Here is a 20,496-nt window from a genome sequence, read left to right on the forward strand (position 1 = left end):
TTTCCTATTTGTCAACACACAGTTTTCAGCAACATAGTCAGGAAAGTAAAACGTGTAACCCGTTTGAATAGTGCCCTTTAACCTCTGTAGTCTACACCTCAAACAGAATTTGAAATGGCAAGTTATTATCAGGCAGCCCGTTCATTTCTCCTCTGTTCCACTTCCCTGGCTGTGTTTAAATCGTTGGCATTTGCTGACACCAGGGACACGGTGCAGGTTTTATCTACTGTAAAGAACAAAATCAATACTCAATTCAAAATCCCTGAGAGCAGAAAATACACATTCTCTTTTAACTTTGTGAAACGCCTTTTAAAGCATTTTGGGGTAGCTCCGTGCATCAATCAGACCTCTGTGAATGAATCTGATCAAGGAGAAAAGAGGGCCCCACACGTCGCTTGTTAAGTTTTTACCAAGTTTGATTGTTTAAAAGCACAAAGATGCCTTCATTTGAACACTGAAAGTGTTAGAAAGGGCAGTAATACAGTTGTGAAAATGTTGAAGTGGGAACAGAGCAGCTGAGCCTTGATCATAGCGCAGAAACTGATCCAATTTGCTGTGTTTGCTTAGAATCACACAATGAAACTGATTCGGTGTGCAAGCCCTTAAGCCAAGCTGTTATATAACCCCAAGAGACATTTTATGGATGAAATAAAACGGGTATATTAAATTTTTAACTATCTGAATATCTGCCGAACAGCCACCCACTATAGCACCTGCTCACAACAACAATGAGTAAATACAATGCAATAAAAGACAAAAGACACATTTGTGAAACGTTGACAACCAGGAATCAAATTTTAGATACTAAAAGTGCAAATGAAGGAAGTTGTTTTAGTGTGTGCAGTCTGACCCCTCCCACAATCTCTCTCTTGCAGCTGGTCACTGTGGAATCCCAGAAGGCATTGTGAACGGCCAGGTTATCGGGGAAAACTTTGGTTACCGTGATACGGTCGTTTATCAGTGTCTACCTGGGTTCCGACTAATAGGCTCATCAGTCCGTATCTGTCTCCAAGACAACCAGTGGTCTGGACAGCTACCCATCTGCATACGTAAGAAAAACACACGAGCTCATGCTCACCTCTGAAAAAGATTCTGACACATATTTGTCACACATACACCAAGGTAACCACTAACGTCTATAGTGGTTACCGTGGTTATTACTTTAACTCCTTATAAAAACCTTTTTTTCTAGCACCGAGGCATGATCAGGAAAATTATGACAAATTTGGCTGTTTGCTACTACAGATAACAAAAAAAAAATGAAGTCAAATAGAGGCAATTTGGAGGAAGGGTTTGATAAAGAGCTCAGCAGTTCATTTAAATTTTGGATGTTTTGCTTGCCTGTGGAGTTGAGGAATCAATATCATACATCTTAGAAATCACTTTGGAGGCATACCAGTGAAAAAGGCCTCGTGTTTGACAAATTAAGATCTTCTATGTGAGACAACATTTGTAAGGTGTTGCAGTAGAACGCCAAAGCAAAACATGCAAATTGTCTTGGTAAATGTGATGAATGATCTATCTGTTTCTAGATTATGATTGATATTTCTCTTGGGTCATCAGTGCAACTGACGAATTTTGATGTCATACCTTAGCGATTCTGTGAAACTGACTGGAAAAGACTGGTTTTAAGAAGTCAGGCAAGGTAGTCCAAAAGGGAAGCAAACACAGGATTTTTATGAGGATGTGTCCCATGTGAAAGTAAAAACTACTGATGACATAATTTTATATCATGATGATCTCATTTTCATTATTATAATTGTACCTACTGTACCCTGGAGAGGTTTCCAATCCAGACAACCATTTGCACTTATATTCACGCCTATCTTAACCCCACTGCTTGTACCTACGCAGACATTGGGAGAACATGCATTTCCACACAGAAAGACCCTGACCACATGGTGTATTCAGACTCAGGACTCTCTAGTTGTGAGGCAACAGTGCTAACAGCTGGACTACCATGTGGAATTTTATACTCAGACGACCCAATTTTGGATTTTTGTCATACAGATCTTATAAGAATTAGATATGAAACATAAACTTACTTACATACTGTAATGTTGGACCCAAGAAACATATGCTGGAGCGAATATGTTGACGGCAGAACTTTTATTTGATGCTGTGGTTTTATTGACTGGGACACAGACACTCCCGCTCTCTCTCTGCTGTCACGTCCGCTCCTCCTCCGACTGTCACTGCCAACATCTAAAGACACACAATCACTGTCAGATCCCAGCACACCTGTTCACCCCGCCCCTGCGCCGCCCCGGGAGCTCACTGTGTCACCCCTCCTCTGCAGCTGGCCAGAGACCACACCCACGCCACACATACACTTTACTGTTTGGGGTTAATGTCAGTACTCCTGGTTAAAAACATCCAAAATGAACAACATTCTCCATCTGTTTAAAATCTTTTCAGAAAGCACTGAAGGCAAACGTATCTCATCATCATAGTTTTTCAGTGTTATTCTTCTGAGCTGCAAACTTATGACAGCATAAAAGGGAAGCTGATGAGTTGCAGTTAATGACTGCATGAAGTATTAGTTAACATTAGTTGTGATGATGTGGGAGCAATCCCAATACAGCAAAATCCAGATCACCAAGTAAATCATTCAAATTTTAAGTAAGTGGAATTTGGTCAAATCAGACTTTTCCCTTTTTTGAAATATAGTTTGAAATCTTTTTCTTTGTTTTCAGATGAAACACAATTACCTCAAATTTAAGCTCTTCAAATTTGCCCTTAAAGCAGCAGAGCAGAACGTAGCAATATGGCTATCACTACTGACAAAAGCTGAACGAGCAAGACTCAGTCAATTGTAAATATCAAAGGAGGTTGGGGGTCTAGATCTGGATATTATCTGATGTAGTTCATCGTTTAAAAAACAGCTCCAAACATATCCTTCATGGTTCAGTGAATATTTAAATAAAAACTGTTATATTGTTATAAAAATTCCAGTAGTGTATTCACATCATGCAATAGTCTCAAAAAAATCTAAAGTTCAGGTCTTTTTTTAGGCAAAGAATATAAAAGAAATGTTCTGGGGGTCTTGAATGATTAGTGATTCATGAGTCACTGATAAGTGCTAAGTAGAAAAAGTCAAGAGAAAGACTTTTGGACTTTGTGATTGAGATCTGAAAATGAAAAGTTATACATCAAGGCAGGGTTCCTGCTCATAATTGACAGCGGAAGACAAATAGAGTTAAGAGTGAAGCCTTAATGCTGAAAACAACTGTAGGTTTTGTTCAGTGGGAAAGATGAAGAAGAACATTATGCACAGGATTAAACTCACTTTTGTCCTAACTATCAGAGGGAGTCTTTTTCTATAAAGCTTCAGATCCTAAAAAAAATATAAAAGGAACATTTTTTAGCATAGTTTAGCATTTGGATAGGGTCAGTGTGAAGACTACTAACATAAGGCAATACCTGGACCCTACAGAAGCCACACAGGTAATCCAGCTCCTCGAGGATGGCACATTATTACTTGCCATTGCCAGAAGGTTTGTGGTCCCCAGTGGGAGCAGTATCTGCTCCTCTGTGCAAGGAGGAACAGGATGAGCACTGCCAGAGCTACAAAATGACCTCTAGCAGGCCGATGCTGTGGATGTCGCTGACCAAACAGTCAGAAACAGACTTCATGAGGGTGGTCTGAGAGAACGATGTCCTCTAGAGGGCCCTGTGCTCAAGGCCCGGCACCATGGAGCCCAGTTGGCAGTTACCCCTGGCACGCTTTTCACAGATGAGAGCAGGTTCACCCTGAGCATATATGACAGACATGAAAGGGTCTGGAGAAGCCCTCGAGAACATTATGCTATTTGGTTGTGGGTCAGTTATGGGGAGGCATGTCTATGAAAGGATGCACAGACCTTTATCTTTCCTGACTGCCAGGTATCGGGTATAAGTGTCAGGATGAAATCCTCAGACCCACTGTGGTGGTGGAGTGCGTCTCAGGTTCCTCCTGGTGCACGACAATGCATGTCCTCTTGAACTATGTGGACAGTTCCTGGAGGATGTTTGCCTTACTTAAATTCAACACAACATCTCTGGGACATTATGTTTCAGTCCATCCAAAGGTGCCAGGTTGCACCTCAGACTGTCCAGGAGCTCAGTGGTGCCCCGCTGCTGATGTCGAGGGAGATCCCCCAGGACACCTTCCATCATCTCATTAGGAGGCCCAACATTGTCAGGCAAGCCTTCAAGAACTTGGGCCCCATACAAACCACTGGGTTTGTAGTGTAGGTGCTTTAATGAACTTCACATCATCTTTTGACTTAAAGTTTTGCGGTATCTTTAAATTCAGCCCTTTGTAGGTTGATAACTTTCATTTCTTTCAAACAAGGTGGCATCCTTTTCCCCCAGATATTACCCAGTCTATATCAGTATAGATATCCAGCATTATTTTTCCCATTGAGATTTGATGTGTTTTCTAAGTGTTCTTTTAATGTATCTGAGCAGTATATTTGTCAACTTAAGAAACTGTACTGTAGTTCGAAACAGTAGATGCATGTTTGAGTTAAAGATGGCGTAAAAGCAAAATGAATATATCAGTAATCATGACCAGCAGTGGCATTACCTCTAACACTGTGTATGAATGCACCACCAAAGTCTCCAGTAGTAGTGTGGATAAGCTAGTCTAGTTTTTGTCCGTAAGATCAATTTTAAAAAAGAAATATAGATATTTGGGACTTTTTTTATTTTTATTTTTACTACAGCCAGTACATAAATATTGTTTGAGAGCTATCCTCATTTGAAGTATTCACAGAGTAGACTTGAGTAACTGTGGCTTCTAACCAGAAATATTATAGGGCCAGAGGGTTAAAAATGCTAGTATGCCTTGAATGAGATAAGTAGTTGGGTTTAAGGATAAAACAGAGTGGCCTAACTTGCCCAGGCTACTGTGAAAATCTAAAATTGGTTACTTGCTGTGAGCATAGTGAATATTTTTAGGCATCACACAGGGCACATTTGAGGTGGTGATGATGAAGCCAATTAAGGGCACCTTTTCCTGAAAGAGGCAGCCCATTTGTTCCCTAAATTAAGACAGTCTTTACAAAACAGAGGTGGTGTCACAGTGTTGATGATTTGAGAGTAGACGGAGCATTTGTTTTTCATTATTACTCATAAAACAACAAACAATGTACAAAATAGGGCCGTTATTATATGCTTTTCTTTGCGTTCATCTGTGCCTATGTGGTCCAGATAGTGTCTGTATCATTCTGCATATCTCCGAGTGCTATGCTGTTTTTATTGAGGTTATTCATGCAGGAGTTATTGAGGGAAATCATTTTACAGCCAAATTATACTGTAATTATGGAGATGAGAGGCTCTTGTTTAGAGACACAAAAACAGAATGGTAATGAGACTATGGTGTGTGTGTGTTTGTGTGTGTGTGTGTGTGTGTGTGTGTGTGTGTGTGTGTGTGTGTGTGTGTGTGTGTGTGTGTGTGTGTGTGTGTGTGTGTGTGTGTGTGTGTGTAGCTGCAGGGCATGCTGATGGTGTCAGATAAATTTGTATCTTAGGCATGCAAACAAACTTCTGATTCTTCCTGATCAAGTGCTTTGCCTCCTGCCTCTCTCGTCTACTCCTGTCTTCATTATTTCTGCTCTGCTCTCCTCTCCTCACCTTAGCTGTTCTTTCTCCCTGTTGTCTTCTCATCCTTTAGTGTTCTCTTACTCTCTGTTCCCTGACTTTCTCCTTCACCATGTTTTACCACCAACTCCTTTTCTTTTACATTGGTTAGACTCCTCTCCTCTCCAATTAATTTAAAGGTTTGTAGTTTGCAAGGTAGATAAGAGAGTGACTGGCAGTAACACTAAAGTGCCTGTTTATGCAAACATCACATGAACGCCAAGAAGGCTCAGTGGATGAAACAAGAAGAACAATTATGATGCACGATTGCAAACAGTGCACACTCAGTTCTGACACAGAAGATGGTGAGACCTAATATCTCCAAAATAATGACCCTAAATTAGGATCCCAGCTTTGCCTTCTCAGTCATCTGACATTTTCATAAATATTTATGAATGACTGTAGGAAAGGCATACATATTTGGCCCAAATCTGCACTTGATGTGGTTTTCGAGCCAGAAATACAAAGCTTCTGATCTTCATGTCTGGTTTAGATTATATTTTTCTGTAGCTTTGATGTCTAAAAGTACATTTTACATGATTGGATTTTTGCAATTTAGTAAGAGAATGACACACAAGTGGTACGAAATGGGTTTGCATTATAAAGTTATGTATGTGAATGACATTAGTGGGTAAGCTACAATTGGGATGTATTAATTGCACTGCCAGATATGACAATAGAAACATCCCCCTAGCAAACAGAAACATCAGTACTGTATATACTGATGCAGTATCATTACTGCATCAGTATATACATAAATATATACAGTACTGTGCAGAAGTCTTGAGCCACTCCTCATGTCTCCTAGGCGCCAGAGTTTCTTTCAGCTTTTTAAAGTGGTCTAGAGCAAAAGTGCTCCGGGCTTTGTGAAAGTCTTTCAAAGTTTCTCTTTTTCAGTTTCTCATTTTCAGTCCTGTCATTATGTCTGATGATTTTTGGATGACAGTTGGTCAGGTGGGTGGGGGTGGGGTGGCTGTTTGTTAAAAGGTGAAGAAAGAAATTTTTGTTTAAATCGTCATCAGTATTGGAGTAGGTCAGGAAAATTACAGCAGTATCTATGGCTATCTGTAAACCATGGTTGAGGCTATGTCATGGTTTGGGGCTGTATTTTAGTCTGTGATGTTTGAGAACTTGTCAAAACTGATGTAATTATGAACAATGAAAAACACTGTCAAATTTTGATCCACCACCCAGTATCATCTGAAAAGAATCTGTTAGCAACAGCTTCAATTTTCAGAAGGGCAATGATCTCATTCTGAAAAAGTGATGAAAGTTTGCCTAAGAGAGTCTAAGGAGCTTGAAAAGAAAAGCATCTAGACTTCTTTAAGTTTCCTTGAAGACTTTTCATCTCTCATCCGAGAAGCTTTTTCAGTTCTAAGAGCAACTGGTGGAGAGTCCCAGATTTTAAGCCCTATGGGAGTGTCCCCAAGAGTGTCATGGACCCCCTATTGATCCTCTACCTAATTACACGAGCCAAGGTGTGAAAACAGGTGTGGGTCATAATCAGCCAAGGTTTCGGGTGAACCCATTGTGAAACATAGCCCCACCCTATCATGTGATGTACTGAGGTCAAATGGCCCAGGACTGGGATTGGGAGTCACTGCAGCTAGTGCTCCGATTACCACTGGGACCACTGGTACCTTCACTCTCCACATCTTCTCGAGCTCTTCTCTGAGCCTTTGGTACTTCTCCAGCTTTTGGTGTTCCTTCTTACTGATGTTGCTGTCATTCAGTATCACTACGTCTGTCACTACGGCCTTCTTCCTCTGCCTTTCCATCACTACAAAGTCTGGTTGGTTAGCCATCACCAGTTTATCTGGCTGTATCTGGAAGTCCCACAGGAAATTATCTCAGTCACCCTAGGGGGGCATCTCCTATTTTGACTTAAGAACTTCCAGGCCACACTCAGCACAGATGTTGCTATAAACTATGCTGGCTGCTTGGTTGTGGTGTTCCATGTATGCCCTGCCTGCTAGCATCTTGCACCCTGCTGTTATGTGCAAGCTTGTCTCAGGGGTGTCTTTACACAGCCTGCACCTGGGGTCTTACCTGGTGTGGTAGACCCCAGCCTCTATGGATCTTGAACTTACAGCATGTTCCTGTGCTGCCATGATTAGTGCCTCTGTGCTGTCTTTCAGTTCAGCTTTGTCTAAACTGGTGTAATTTCTAGATGTCAGCCACTTCCTCTATCTACCTGTGGTACATACTGTGCAGGGCCTGTCCTTCCATGATGGTTCTTCTCCTTCCTCCTCTTTCTTGGGTTTCTGCTGCTTGAGCTATTCACTAAGCATACAGTCGGTTGTGGCTATCTTGCTGATGTCCGTCATCTCATTGTGGACAGTGGCTCTGACACTAACTAGTCCTCAGCCTCCTTCTTTTGTCATAGCATACAATGACTCAATTAACAAGATGAAAAATTAACAAAACAGTCATCGGTGTTACTGGCACAGCTGTAAGTACGCTAAATGTGGCTTATCAAGAGTGAAGACAGTCCCAAGCAAATGCACTGATTACTTCTGTTCAATAATTGCTTGCTACAAACTAAATATTTCAGCTATTTTAGTAAATAACACCAAATCATAGATCTCAGCATATGTTTTTTTAAGGATTTAATTATCTCATTTAAAAAAACCTATCATGGGATTACACATCAACATGAAAAACAACAGAATGGTGTCACTCTGTAGAAACAAATCTGCGTGCAAATAAATGTGTTCTTGTCTTACACTTTTTCCCTTAGCGATCAGCTGCGGCCATCCAGGAAGCCCCATATATGGCCGCACAGTGGGAAACGGCTTCAATCTCAACGATGTGGTCAGCTTTGTTTGTAATCGGGGTTATGAAATGGAGGGGCCTGCACGTGCTCAGTGCCAGGCTAACCGCCAATGGAGCCACCCACCCCCAACGTGTAAAGGTGGGGAGAAAAGTTAAGTGTATTCACCCCTAACCTTATTTATCCCCAACCTTTAATACCACCTTAGTCTCTTTCTTTATTTACAGTTAGTGCCTTCTCCAGTAGCAACCATCCTCATTTACCCCCATCATTTGTATCCACCTCAACTCTACCTCTAACTTTGTTCAGCTTAATCTCCTCTATTATTACCATCGTAACAGAAAACTTAAATTTCTTGATAAAAATACATATTTTTTCCCTTAATTTCGATGAAGTTTCGAGGTAGATTTAGAGCTCAACATATGTCTAACCTGTTCATGGCTCCAGTCTCAAGAATAAAAACTTTTTTTCAGTAAGCCATAAATCGCATACCCTGATTGTCCAAATAACAGTCAGAGCAACTCAAATTGCTTCACTCACACGAGTTTGTACACAAGCTACCGGCCTTCTGCCCAGTTTACAGAATGAAGTGCCAATGAATTGGGTAAAATTAAAATGCAGCACACTGATAACAAGCCATAACCCTGCTTGAGTTCTGGATCCATTACAGACAAACCTGCCTGACCACCCTCTCATTTCTTAGCATCTACTGCATTAACCCTCCTAAACTCCACGTCTGATATTTTATTCCTTCTTCACCATGTCCTCCTTGTCTGCCTTATACTACTCTGCAAAACCGCTTTCCAAATAGGGAAAATGAAGAGGGGGAAGAGAGATTGCCCTCTCTGGTTCATGCCAAATAACACATGCTTTTCTGTCTCTGTGTCTGTTTGTGCTTGTGTGTCTCTGCGTGTGTCCCTGTGTATAGTGGTCAACTGCTCTGATCCAGGTATCCCAGCCAACTCAATCCGGCAGAGCAAAATAGAGCATGGCAACTTTACCTTTGGCACAGTGGTTTTCTATGACTGCAATCCTGGGTATTACTTGTTTGGATCACCTGTACTGACCTGTCAACCTACTGGACAATGGGACAAACCGCTACCTGAATGCATAGGTTAGTATCGTTCTCTCTTCCTCACAATCTTTGGAAAGACAGTATTTTAGCAAGACTGGGTTTGGAATTTATTGAAATGATTCTTGCATTTTTTTTTTCATTTTGTTGCTTTTTATATGTTACTCTTAAGATTCCCTTAAAGCCTAGCAAGCAGTGTCATGTCAGCTTTTTAATCCTTAATCCTTGCATATATTTTTAATCTGTCCTTAGTTCTTGACAGAAGTAGCTGCACCTCCTCTCACAGAGCTTTGCTGAGTCAAAATGAGCCATCCATTGTTTTCTTCATTTCTCTCCTCTGTGGCTCTCTAGTCGTAGACTGTGGTCATCCCGGCTCTCCCCCAAACGGTGTGCTGAGCGGAGATAAGTTTACATTTGGTTCAACGGTTCGGTATTCTTGTCTGGGCGGAAGACAGCTGAAAGGAGAATCATCCCGGACTTGTCAGCTCAATGGGATGTGGAGTGCCCCCATGCCATTCTGCTCTGGTAACCATTTTAACCTCTGTTGAATACAGACTTTAACGTCCGCCCTATCAGAAAGACGAATATATAGATAGCAGTTGTAGATGAAAATCGAAACGTCTAAACATGCAGACTGAAGTGCGGAGAGCTTCATGCTTTTATATCCAGCAGACACTTTCCTGAACCTTTCAGTCAGGGATAATGGAAGGGATGGGTGAATATATGGAAGGAAGGCTTGGCACTAGAAAAGAGAGTATATCAGTATCTGTCTGTTAAAAGGGCTCCGGAGATTAACTTTACCCCACACTTACAGTCACCTCAGTCGTGGACTTTTAACCATGTGCATTTCTCTTCTGGTCAACTAACCGTGAGCCGGTTTCACTGTGTTTCAGAAATGTTTAACCTTTTTTTATGAGTGATTCTATGATATGATCAATACAGAGCAGTAAAGCAAATACTGAAATATTTCAGCTTATCTGTAGTTTTGCATTTTCTCAAGTATTAGCTGTGTTTCCTTTTCTACAGTGAGTGGATTTTATTACAATGTTGTGGAGTGTAGCTGCAACACTCATTGTTCTGTAAAGTGCTTTACACAAGCCTTCAGTCCCTGCTGTATTTGCTGTATATGCATATCTCACTACTCACTGGGCTAGACCGTCTCTCCAGACAGAAAGCCTCCTTACCTTCCCTCATGTGTAAACAAACCATCTAAGTTATGTGACACTCAGTTGGCCTGCTGGGGGCATGATTGTGGCTCTCCAGACTGAGAGGCTCCCAGCTGCCGCTTATATAACAAACTGAGTGAAAATGCATTCCAGACGAGTTGACTAAGAATACATTATTATTTACAGCAATTGCCCAGGGAGACTTGGGGGGTGAGGCAGGGTAATAGTTTAAGAAGCAGTGATTCATGTTTTCACCTGGCAGGTCCATACCAAAGATCTGCAGACATGAGAGTTCAGTCCAACAGCAGCACAGCTTGTTTTGTTATTCTGCCTGATGATAGCTGATGAGATAACGCATATATGAAGTGATGCTGTTTGTGATATTTGATGATATTTTCAGGCTGTGAGCGTAGAGCTACTTGAGACTTGGCTCTCTTTAAGATCTTAGATTTGCAAATTCAATTCACAAGCCGACCTTGCCACTTATCTTGAATATTTATTTATTAGGCCTATGAAATGAAAGACCTTGGCTTTTGCCATGCTGCAAATAACAAGTTGTTATGCCACAGCTTCTAACAAAAGTATTCAAACAGCCTATGGTATTCTAATAATCAGCATGCCAGGGAGAGTTTCAGCCTGTTTGGAATTTATTTATTAACAGTTCAGAGTTGGCTGAATTTGTATAATTGAACATGGCTTGGGTTTCATAACTGAGCCAAACTGTAGTTTTCTACCATCTGCAGAACCTTTAAGCAATACCTGAACATTTTAGGATTTTTACACTTACGTCCTGTCATGCTGAGAGCGACGGGAGATTTTTTTTTAAACCACTCACAGGTTTGTCCATTAAAAATGAAGCTATAACTGGGAAGGCTGGTGAAACAGCTTTTCTCCCTTCAAAGGTTAAACAAGCCTCTAACCTCCGAAACCTGAAAAACTCAGTTATGAATATGCCCTCTACTGTTTGCTTGATCCGAACAAAAACCTCAAGTAAAAGAAAGGTGTAATTTCACAGGGCACTGAGTGTGTATCCGGAGTCCTAATGCTAAGGTATTAGCTGAAAGCTGTAAAGAAGAGTGCAAAGCAAAAAAAATGCATTTCCCAAAATGTTGAGCTATTCCTTAATCTGTGCTTACGGGAAAACTAAGTACCTTCATCCATCCATCCAACAATTCATCCATCCAGCTATCTATCTTCTGCCAGTTATGCAGGGCCAGGTCACGTGGGACCAGACCTCCCTCTCCCTAGGCAACTCCTCCAGGGGAATACCTAGGCTTCCCAAACTAGCCAAGAGTAATAATCTATCCACCGTGTCCTGAGTCTAACCCTGAGTATTCCTCCCAGTAGGACATGCCCAGAGATACATACCCAGACATACCCAAGAGGTGCCCAGCAGCGATACTAGTCAGATGAACGAACCACACTTTTTGATGTGGAGGAATAGCAGCTCTACTCCGAGTCCCCCCAGAACGACTGAACTTTTCACCCTATATCTAAAAGCTTCTTTTGCCCAATTGTATCCGCAGTCTCATTCTTTTGGTCACTATCCAGAGCTTGGTACGATAGGTCAGGGAGGGGATGTAGATTGACTGCTAAACCACAACTGACCAGTATAGCATCCACATGACTGCACATGTGGCCCGTTTCAATCTCCTGCTTCCCTGACTTGTGAACAAGACCTTGAGTGTGCAAGCAACCATTTTTCCAGCTGTGAACTGCGGTCTCAGACTTCGAGGTGCTAGTTCTCCAGCTGCTTTACACTTACCTGCAAACCACTCCAATGTGACCTACCATCTGATGAAGCCAAGAGAACCACAACATCTGCAACAGCAGAGATGAGATCTCGAGGCTACCAAATGGAAGCCTTCAACTGCTTGGCTCCACCTGGAAATTCTCTTCTTAACCCTTTAAAGCAGGGGTGGGCAACTCCAGGCCTCAAGGGCCGGTGTCCTGCAGGTTTTAGATATCACCTTGTGTCAACATACCTGAATCAAATGATTAGTTCATTACCAGGCCTCTGGAGACCTTCAAGACATGTTGAGGAGGTGATTTAGCCATTTAAATCAGATGTGTTGGATCAAGGACACATCTAAAACCTGCAGGAGGCCTGGAGTTGCCTACCCCGGGTTTAAAGGGTAAATTAGGTTAGAGTATAAAGGGTTAAAGATTATAAAAAGATGAATTTTATTTAAATGTTTTTTGGTTTCATTTGTTCAGGTTAGTAGGGTAAGTTTATGTAGATGTGTAAGAGCATCTACATATGCTCTTTCCCTCCTGTTTTTACATTCTTACCTGCTATTTCTGAGGCAAATAACAGAGACTTATTGAGTAGAATATTATTTATTTACATCTGAGAAACCGAGTTTAAAATCCTAAGGCATTACAAAAGATGTTATATCATTAAATGTTGTGTCTCTGCTACGTGTAAGCTCAATTTAGCAGCAAGCCTCTAGATATTTGTACTATAATACAAACAGAGCCAATGTGAATTGAGGTTATTTTTTTCAGAAGTATGAGTCAAAAACACAAAAACGCCGCAGATACTTGTACACTTTGAATTAATTGTCAACAATAAATGTGAATGGAGGCAACAAATTGAAAACGTAATTAGCAATCCCAATCTAACAAACATGAATCAAGTTATGATATTATTCACACTCACACATAATCCGGTGCAATTTTTAGACTGTTAACACAATTGGCAGTACTGATCTGAAATGTTTGAGCGGAAATATATTAGTCCAGGCCTTGGTATTTGTGTGATGATGTGAGCTTTTTTGTGTGTGAAAGTGTGTGTTCCCAGGAGTGTGCTCTGCTTGTCAGACACAATTTGCTGACCAGGCAGCTCTAGAAGGACAGAGCTAGGATCTCTCGCACACACTCACAAAGGCAAACACATGCACCGCTGCCTATTTACTCATCAGCACACATGCACACACATGCATATGCCCAATCTGTATGCACCCCGTTGATATTTAGAAGCAGGCATTAGATATTCCTTTTAAAATCCTTTGTCAGATTTGCAGTTTTATTTTCCTCACACTACAAATAATGAACCAAAGTTGTTTATTTCTCCATTTCTTTGCTTTGATAAGTTGGAGTCATTTTTGAAACACAGCTAATTATACAGACAGTGTGTACTGACTCAAGGATTAGCATCTTTAAGTGTAATCCTTAATTCGGTACAAACCAGTAAAGAACCTGTGAGGGACCTAAGTCTATGTCCTTTTTTGTTTCCATGTAGGTGACACTACTGGTTCGTGTGGGGACCCTGGCATTCCCTCTCATGGTTCAAGAGAACAAACAGATTTCAGGATCCGTTCTAAGGTCTACTTTTCCTGCTCAGAGGGATATGAACTTATAGGTTCTTCAGAGAGGATGTGTTTCCCGAACGGGACCTGGTCGGGCACGCAACCCTTTTGTAAACGTACGGGGATATTTCTAATTAATTTAAATCTACCCTGAAATGGTACCTTGTCAATTATTCAATTATTATGAACCCACACATGTTTCAGTGTTTCCACTGTCTTAGAGTTGACACTTGCTGAGGTCCACAGGATTTTCTCTGTCTTATTCCTTTTCCATGTCTCTGTCCTGCAGCTGTTCAGTGTGGTAACCCTGGCACTCCCAGTAATGGCAAAGTATTTCGTTTGGATGGAACAACATTTTCTCACTCTGTCATCTACTCATGCATGGATGGCTATCTGCTCACTGGTCCCACCACCAGGCAGTGTCAAGCCAATGGTACCTGGTCAGGCACACAGCCCAACTGTACCAGTAAGTTATCTGCTTTGATTTGACTAATAGGCTGATACATATATAAGTACTGTCTAGTACGTTTGTTGGTGTATTTTCAATATTTTGTCCATGCAATCATGAGGTGACTTTGAAGAGTTTTCAACTGTATGCAATAATTACACTCTATATATGTAATTGGTGTATTAAATCTCTTGTAATACCATGAAAGTTTGCAACCAATAAATATCACCAAATTCTGGGTGTGAGATTAGAAAGCACAGGCGACATTGTTTTATGTCCTCTTTTAAATTATTATGCCACAGTATAGGAGTAAAGAAATAAGCCTCAAATCTTTATATTTTTACTGCAGACAACAGAGTGACTTATATTACCTTGATCGTCGTTTACTTGAGTTAATTTGCTTATTGAATCTGTGGGAAAAGTCTCCAAGCGTAAATAGCCATAAAACGTAACCTTCTGTTCCCATATGAGATATGAGCAAAGTCATAGTCGAGCAAGTGTAATTTACTTAACAGATAAGTTGTTGTTTTAAATTTATTTGAATAATTTGTCTTATTTCAATTAAATACTGTGCACTCCAAAAAATGCTTTGGAGGTTTACTTTAAAAAGTTATGTCTAGTGGTTCCACCCAACTGGTAAGTAACGTCTAAGAAATTGACGACTCAACAAAAAGCCACTGAGTTAATTTGCCAAAAGACAGTATTTTGCTGAAATGTAAAAAATGACTCAAAAAAAGTAAAAAACAATAATGTATTAAAAGAAAATGCCTCTAACATATATCTATATACTGTGTCCAAAAGTACTTCTTGATAATGGGACATCACAGAGAATTCCCAGATTATATTAATGCTTTCCAGTATCCAGATATGCAGTAGCATGAAAAAAAAGCTTAAATCAGAAATGCTATAAATTCTTCGATATCGGTTCCCAGATTGAAAAAGTATATAAGAATACCTGATTTAAAGGAAATGGCTTTTACAGTAGACTACTCCACATCTATTAACAGGCATGACACTATCTGGGATGGGTTTAGAAGCATTTAAGCTGCCTATTAGACTATGAAGGACAGTGTCTAAAAAGTACAGTCTGGGGAATCCTAATGCTCCTTAAAAGAGTCCCAGGACAACCTCGGCCATTTTTAATATCACTGTTGTTTCATTCATGAGAAGTGAAACCCACACAGAAATGTGATGAGATCACACAGTCTGATCAGGAATTTGCTATCGACTGCAAACTCACCACTTTCAAGAGAAGAAGCTTTATTGGAGATAATTACTTAATGTTTTCCGTCTACTCTAATATAGCAGTTTTAAAACTAAGATTCCTGAGGCATCATTTTCTGATATTTTCATCTAGATTTAATCTGCTCCGTACTTTAGGGCCTGAATATTTTTCACACTTCACCTTCTTTGCGCCCTAACTTACCTTTCCTCTTTCTTTATGTTCAGTTCAGTTCAGTTCATTTTTATTTCAAACATTTCAAACATGAGCCTTCACAATCATTACAATATATTATTCCATTATTTGTTTGAAAAGGAGTAGGTAGAAGTATTCACTTATTTGTCCCTACCCCCTCAAGTTTTACCTCTCATTCATAAATTTTCTTAAATTAAAACAAACAACATATGAAACAAAAGCAAAGCAAAACAAAACAAAACATACATAAATCAAAAACAAGAAATTAGCAATCCCCACCAGGGTATAGTTTCTTTCATATGAAAAAAAACAGAAGGTTTATATTTGCAGATGCACAAATTATGGAAAAACAAACAACCAAAACAAAACAAAACAAAAAAAACCCCAAAAAAGAACCACAACACCATTACCAGCAACATTACCGTCCTGGGTTAACCCCGTTTTCTTCATTGTTATACTTATTTAAAATCAGGTTTTTATATTTTACTTTAAACTGTTTTATGTTTTTACTTTCTTTTATTTCTTCTGTTAGACTGTTCCATAATTTAACTCCTGCAATTGAGATAGACATAGTTCTTAAAGTTGTTCTAGCACTTTGTATTTTTAAATTCCATTTCCCTCTTAAGTTATACCCACCTTCTCTTTCTATGAACAATTTACAGATTTCTTTTGGAAGCAATTTATTTCTTACTTTATACATTATTTGCGCTGTTTTAAGCTTCACCAAGTCTTGGAATTTAATAGCTTGCATTTTGACAAAGCTGTTGTTTATCTGTTAGTTTATTACATCTGTCACCTTTGGTGTCCTCTTTCTTTCACTTTTTGTTATTAAATTACCTGTATGGATAGAGTCTAGATTAATGAATAGAAACAAAATTAAATTTACCTTGTGCCATAGTATGACCTATAAAGTAATTTTGATCTCTATCTCATGTTGTCCACTCTAACCCCACTTGTCCGTCTCCATAGTGATAAACTGTGGCGATCCTGGCGTGCCAGCTAATGGCCTTCGCTATGGAGAAGACTTCACCATTGGTCAGAATGTTTCATTCCAGTGCCAACCGGGATATAGAATGGAGGAGGATGGGTCGCCTGTGAGGATGTGCACCCAAAATGGGACTTGGAATGGAAATATGCCACTATGTACAGGTAAATTATACATTCCAACTCTTAACTCTGTTCAACCCTTAAACAGTACTTATACTGCTATTACACAGTAGCAAAACAGACTCTTTAAATTGCTCTTTTCCACTTCAGATACTCCCATTACGACACATCCCACTATCTCTGTTCTCTGTCCCATTACTATATATGTACATTTTATATAGTACATGTAGCATATTACTGGCATGTTACAAAAACTACATGTTTAATTGTGTTGTGCATAAATATTGTTGAATGTCTCACTGTAAATTTTAATTACAAAAAATACAAATTGGCAAATAAAAACACACATGCAGAACCTAATAATATCAATACATAAAGCTAGCTCGCTAGCTAGCATTGGCATTGCTATAAAGGCTAAAGTATGTAAAAATTGTTTGGTGGTCCCTTCATTTGTGCTTTGCAGTAATGTTTTAGGTAGTTGCAGTGCACTGCATATAACTATAATCCTTAGAGTGAACACACTGATGCAATTAAATACATCTTTATGTTGTTTTTCTTATTTTATTCTTATTTAAATCCAACAGATTTGTTCATCATTATACGACATATGTTTGTTTAATAGCAATGGACAAATCCAAAAGTTGTGCTTTACCGTATACCCGCTGTTAGATCTATTTTACTGTCAAACAAATGTTAAAACAGTCATATTGTTGAAGGCCTCAGTTTCTCAGGCCTGGAGACTGGTCAGTAGGTGCCCGGCAACCTGCAGTCAATAAGGAAAAACTTGTATTTCCCGCTGGATGGTGAGTGGTTACTAAATGTTTCAAAGATGATATCACTCCTTGTAATTGCTTTGGTTGCTAACAAATTGCAGGGTTTGTAGTTTGTATAGAAGACAATGCCTTTTTCGCAAACACTTGCTATTTACTCACCAAGCTGTAGTTAAACTTAGATAAGTTCCACTCATCAAGTGGTAGTGAAGCTGTAAAACGTTTTACGCAAAGCAGAAACAGGGATGTTTGCAGTGCAGCACCATATACTAATTTCATGCTAGTGACTGTCAGCAACCACTTGCCAACCAGTCACAGAATAGACTTACATACAGATTACAGTGTAGCAAACAGTGGTTATCAGACAATCACTCACTAGGCCCTAAACAGTATGACTGTTTTATCATTTGTTGATAGTACCATAGACCTGTGGTCAGGCTTGGATGAATAGGGATTTAAAGAGTGTTTCATGAACAAAGCTATTTTGGGGCATTTGTAGAAGATTGTGTTTTTTTGTATGCCATAAAACAATAAAACAATATTGCTATAGAGAGGAGGTTCTGCTACAGAAAAATCCTACATGTACACTTACTGTGGTGCAAGGGCTTTAAGTGAGCTCCAAGTACACCTTAAACTATGTATAACCCCAGTTTTCTCTGTATTGACAGCAGATTCTGCTAAGTTTGTAGTTAATGCCTCAAGAAAAAGAAATAACAAATGCAAGCAGTCACATCACTGTCACCTCTAATACAGCTGTTAATGTACACAAGTCTCACATGATACATTTAAACTGAATTGAATGTAAGCAGTTACTGGATATAACTGGAAGTCTGGGAAGTCCAAGATAAGAAGATGTTTATGTTCACTTTTTACTAAAACTATAAACTTATTTTTAAATCAGTAGTTAATCGACTACTAAAACCAAAAGTCTTATTTTCTCACGTGATTTTACAGTGCAGTCATGTAAACTAAAAAAGAGCATCAACTGCAGCTGTTCTAAACACAACACTTTTCCCGCCTCACTCTCTTTCCTAACCCTTCCCCCTCTTTTTCCCCCAGCTGTGACCTGCTCGGCTCCACCTGCCATCAGTAATGGGGTACTGCAGGGCAGTGACTTTGAATGGGGCAGCAGCGTGAGCTATAGTTGTTCACCGGGATATGAGCTCTCATTTCCAGCTGTTCTGACCTGTGTCGCCAATGGCACCTGGAGCGGCATGCTCCCGCAGTGCTTACGTAAGCATCACATTGAACTTTGGTTGTAAGGACACATCAATTACACCAATCACAAATGGAGCAAAATCTACTTTTGTCCTTGAACTTCCATAAAATTGAGCACATTCACCATTTCTAGCACCACAATTGAAATGGGACTTTGTGTGTTTGTCTCCGTGTTTGCAGCCAAATTTTGTGGTGACCCGGGGACTCCAGTAGGTGGTTTCAGAGAGGGACGAAGTTTCATCTATCAATCAGAAGTGTCCTTCAGCTGTGCTCCGCCTCTCATACTGGTCGGCACAGCAACTAGACTTTGTGAAACCGATGGCACCTGGAGTGGAACGCAGCCGCGCTGTATCGGTAATCCATTCGTATTCACTTGACAACCATACAAAACATTCAGCTCATTGAAAAATGGTAATTAGGAAGACATTAGCTCATGAGAAGATGTGGTGCTCTGAACTTTTCTACACATCACTCGGCAGAGCTGTAGAAGGCCTGTTCAGTCTTTAACCTCCCAGCTTCCTCATACAGAGTCTGTGTGACATCCAATTGTGTGCACATGAGAACAGAGCATTTGATAGATTTCACAGCGAGAGAGCGGCCGTCATCTGTGCTACCTCCTCCTGCTCTAACAAGGCAGCTCTCTAGCCAAAAACAAACAGTATTTTCAGTAGTGAGAAGTCAGCGACATGTTTAACTCCTTTTCTCAGCTACATGTGGCAAAGAGTGGCTTCAGGCAATGTCCTGACCTGACATTTCCTGGAATCCATCTGCTCTTGTTAATTATTTTAGTTTAGAGAAATTTATAGGCCTGCTAAACTTCATGCACTTGGCTGATATGTGAACTCTATAACAGGGTGTTAAATATTTACTTTTATGCTCCTTTGATTTTCCATAATAATGTGATCACTCAGTTTTAATTGCCACAAGGTAGCAAAATGACTTTAGGTCTTGGTTAGAACTGGCTGTTGTTGGATTATAGCCTCTAATTGGCACAATTTTGCTTTTAAATAAAGATCAACCTTATGAATGAGTAAGTAAACAGGGAGGTTAGAAAAGCCACTTCTGCTTTAAGGTTTTAATATTTAAACTGAAACTTGGTCTCTATCGAAAAGGTCTACAGAGAGATGCAATGCTGAGACCCATAGAATGCTCTACACTGTGTTTCTGAATAAATGTACAAGTTCATAAAAAAATCACCAGTGTTACTAAGTCCTCAACATGTTTAAAATACAATACCAAGGCCTATAACCTCTGCCAGAAGTTTATATAAGATTTTACTGATTGCTTTTTAACACCTCCTGACTTCATCATCAATCATTTATCCCCACATGAGCTGGAGCACAGCCTAGCATCCCCAGGCAGGGGTGTCTTACCCACTTCAAAGTCAGGGTTAAAATTAAAAGGCGGTGTTGGTGTAGCCAACAGAGATTCCAAACTTCTGAGTGAGATTTCTCAAGAGGTCACTCTAGTAAAATGCATATCGTCTTTTTAAATAACATATCAAAGTGTAATATTACAGACTTGTTTTTAATGTGGCCCCTTTGCGGTACATACGTTTCCTTTTTGATTAATAATAATCATTAATACAA

At 39.9% G+C, this 20,496-nt stretch overlaps 1 protein-coding gene and 1 pseudogene across 3 annotated transcripts in view; one reads left to right on the forward strand and one right to left on the reverse strand.

Annotated features, from left to right (window-relative positions):
- The window catches only part of csmd3b (CUB and Sushi multiple domains 3b), a 370,269-nt gene that overhangs the window by 337,488 nt on the left and 12,285 nt on the right, over positions 1 to 20,496 (forward strand). For all 3 annotated transcript variants that reach the window (XM_006787920.3, XM_006787921.3, XM_035906501.2), the window contains exons 55-63: positions 876 to 1,049; positions 8,366 to 8,539; positions 9,327 to 9,512; positions 9,822 to 9,995; positions 13,881 to 14,063; positions 14,237 to 14,413; positions 16,782 to 16,961; positions 18,749 to 18,922; positions 19,088 to 19,261. In XM_006787920.3, the coding sequence (XP_006787983.1) occupies positions 876 to 1,049; positions 8,366 to 8,539; positions 9,327 to 9,512; positions 9,822 to 9,995; positions 13,881 to 14,063; positions 14,237 to 14,413; positions 16,782 to 16,961; positions 18,749 to 18,922; positions 19,088 to 19,261 (1,596 nt within the window). The remainder of the gene's footprint in view (positions 1 to 875; positions 1,050 to 8,365; positions 8,540 to 9,326; positions 9,513 to 9,821; positions 9,996 to 13,880; positions 14,064 to 14,236; positions 14,414 to 16,781; positions 16,962 to 18,748; positions 18,923 to 19,087; positions 19,262 to 20,496) is intronic.
- On the reverse strand, positions 3,664 to 7,736 carry LOC148096735 (uncharacterized; annotated as a pseudogene).

The sequence above is a fragment of the Neolamprologus brichardi genome, chromosome 22 (assembly GCF_056152115.1).
Source record: "Neolamprologus brichardi isolate AB-2024 chromosome 22, ASM5615211v1, whole genome shotgun sequence".
In the NCBI taxonomy this organism is placed as follows: Eukaryota; Metazoa; Chordata; class Actinopteri; order Cichliformes; family Cichlidae; genus Neolamprologus; species Neolamprologus brichardi.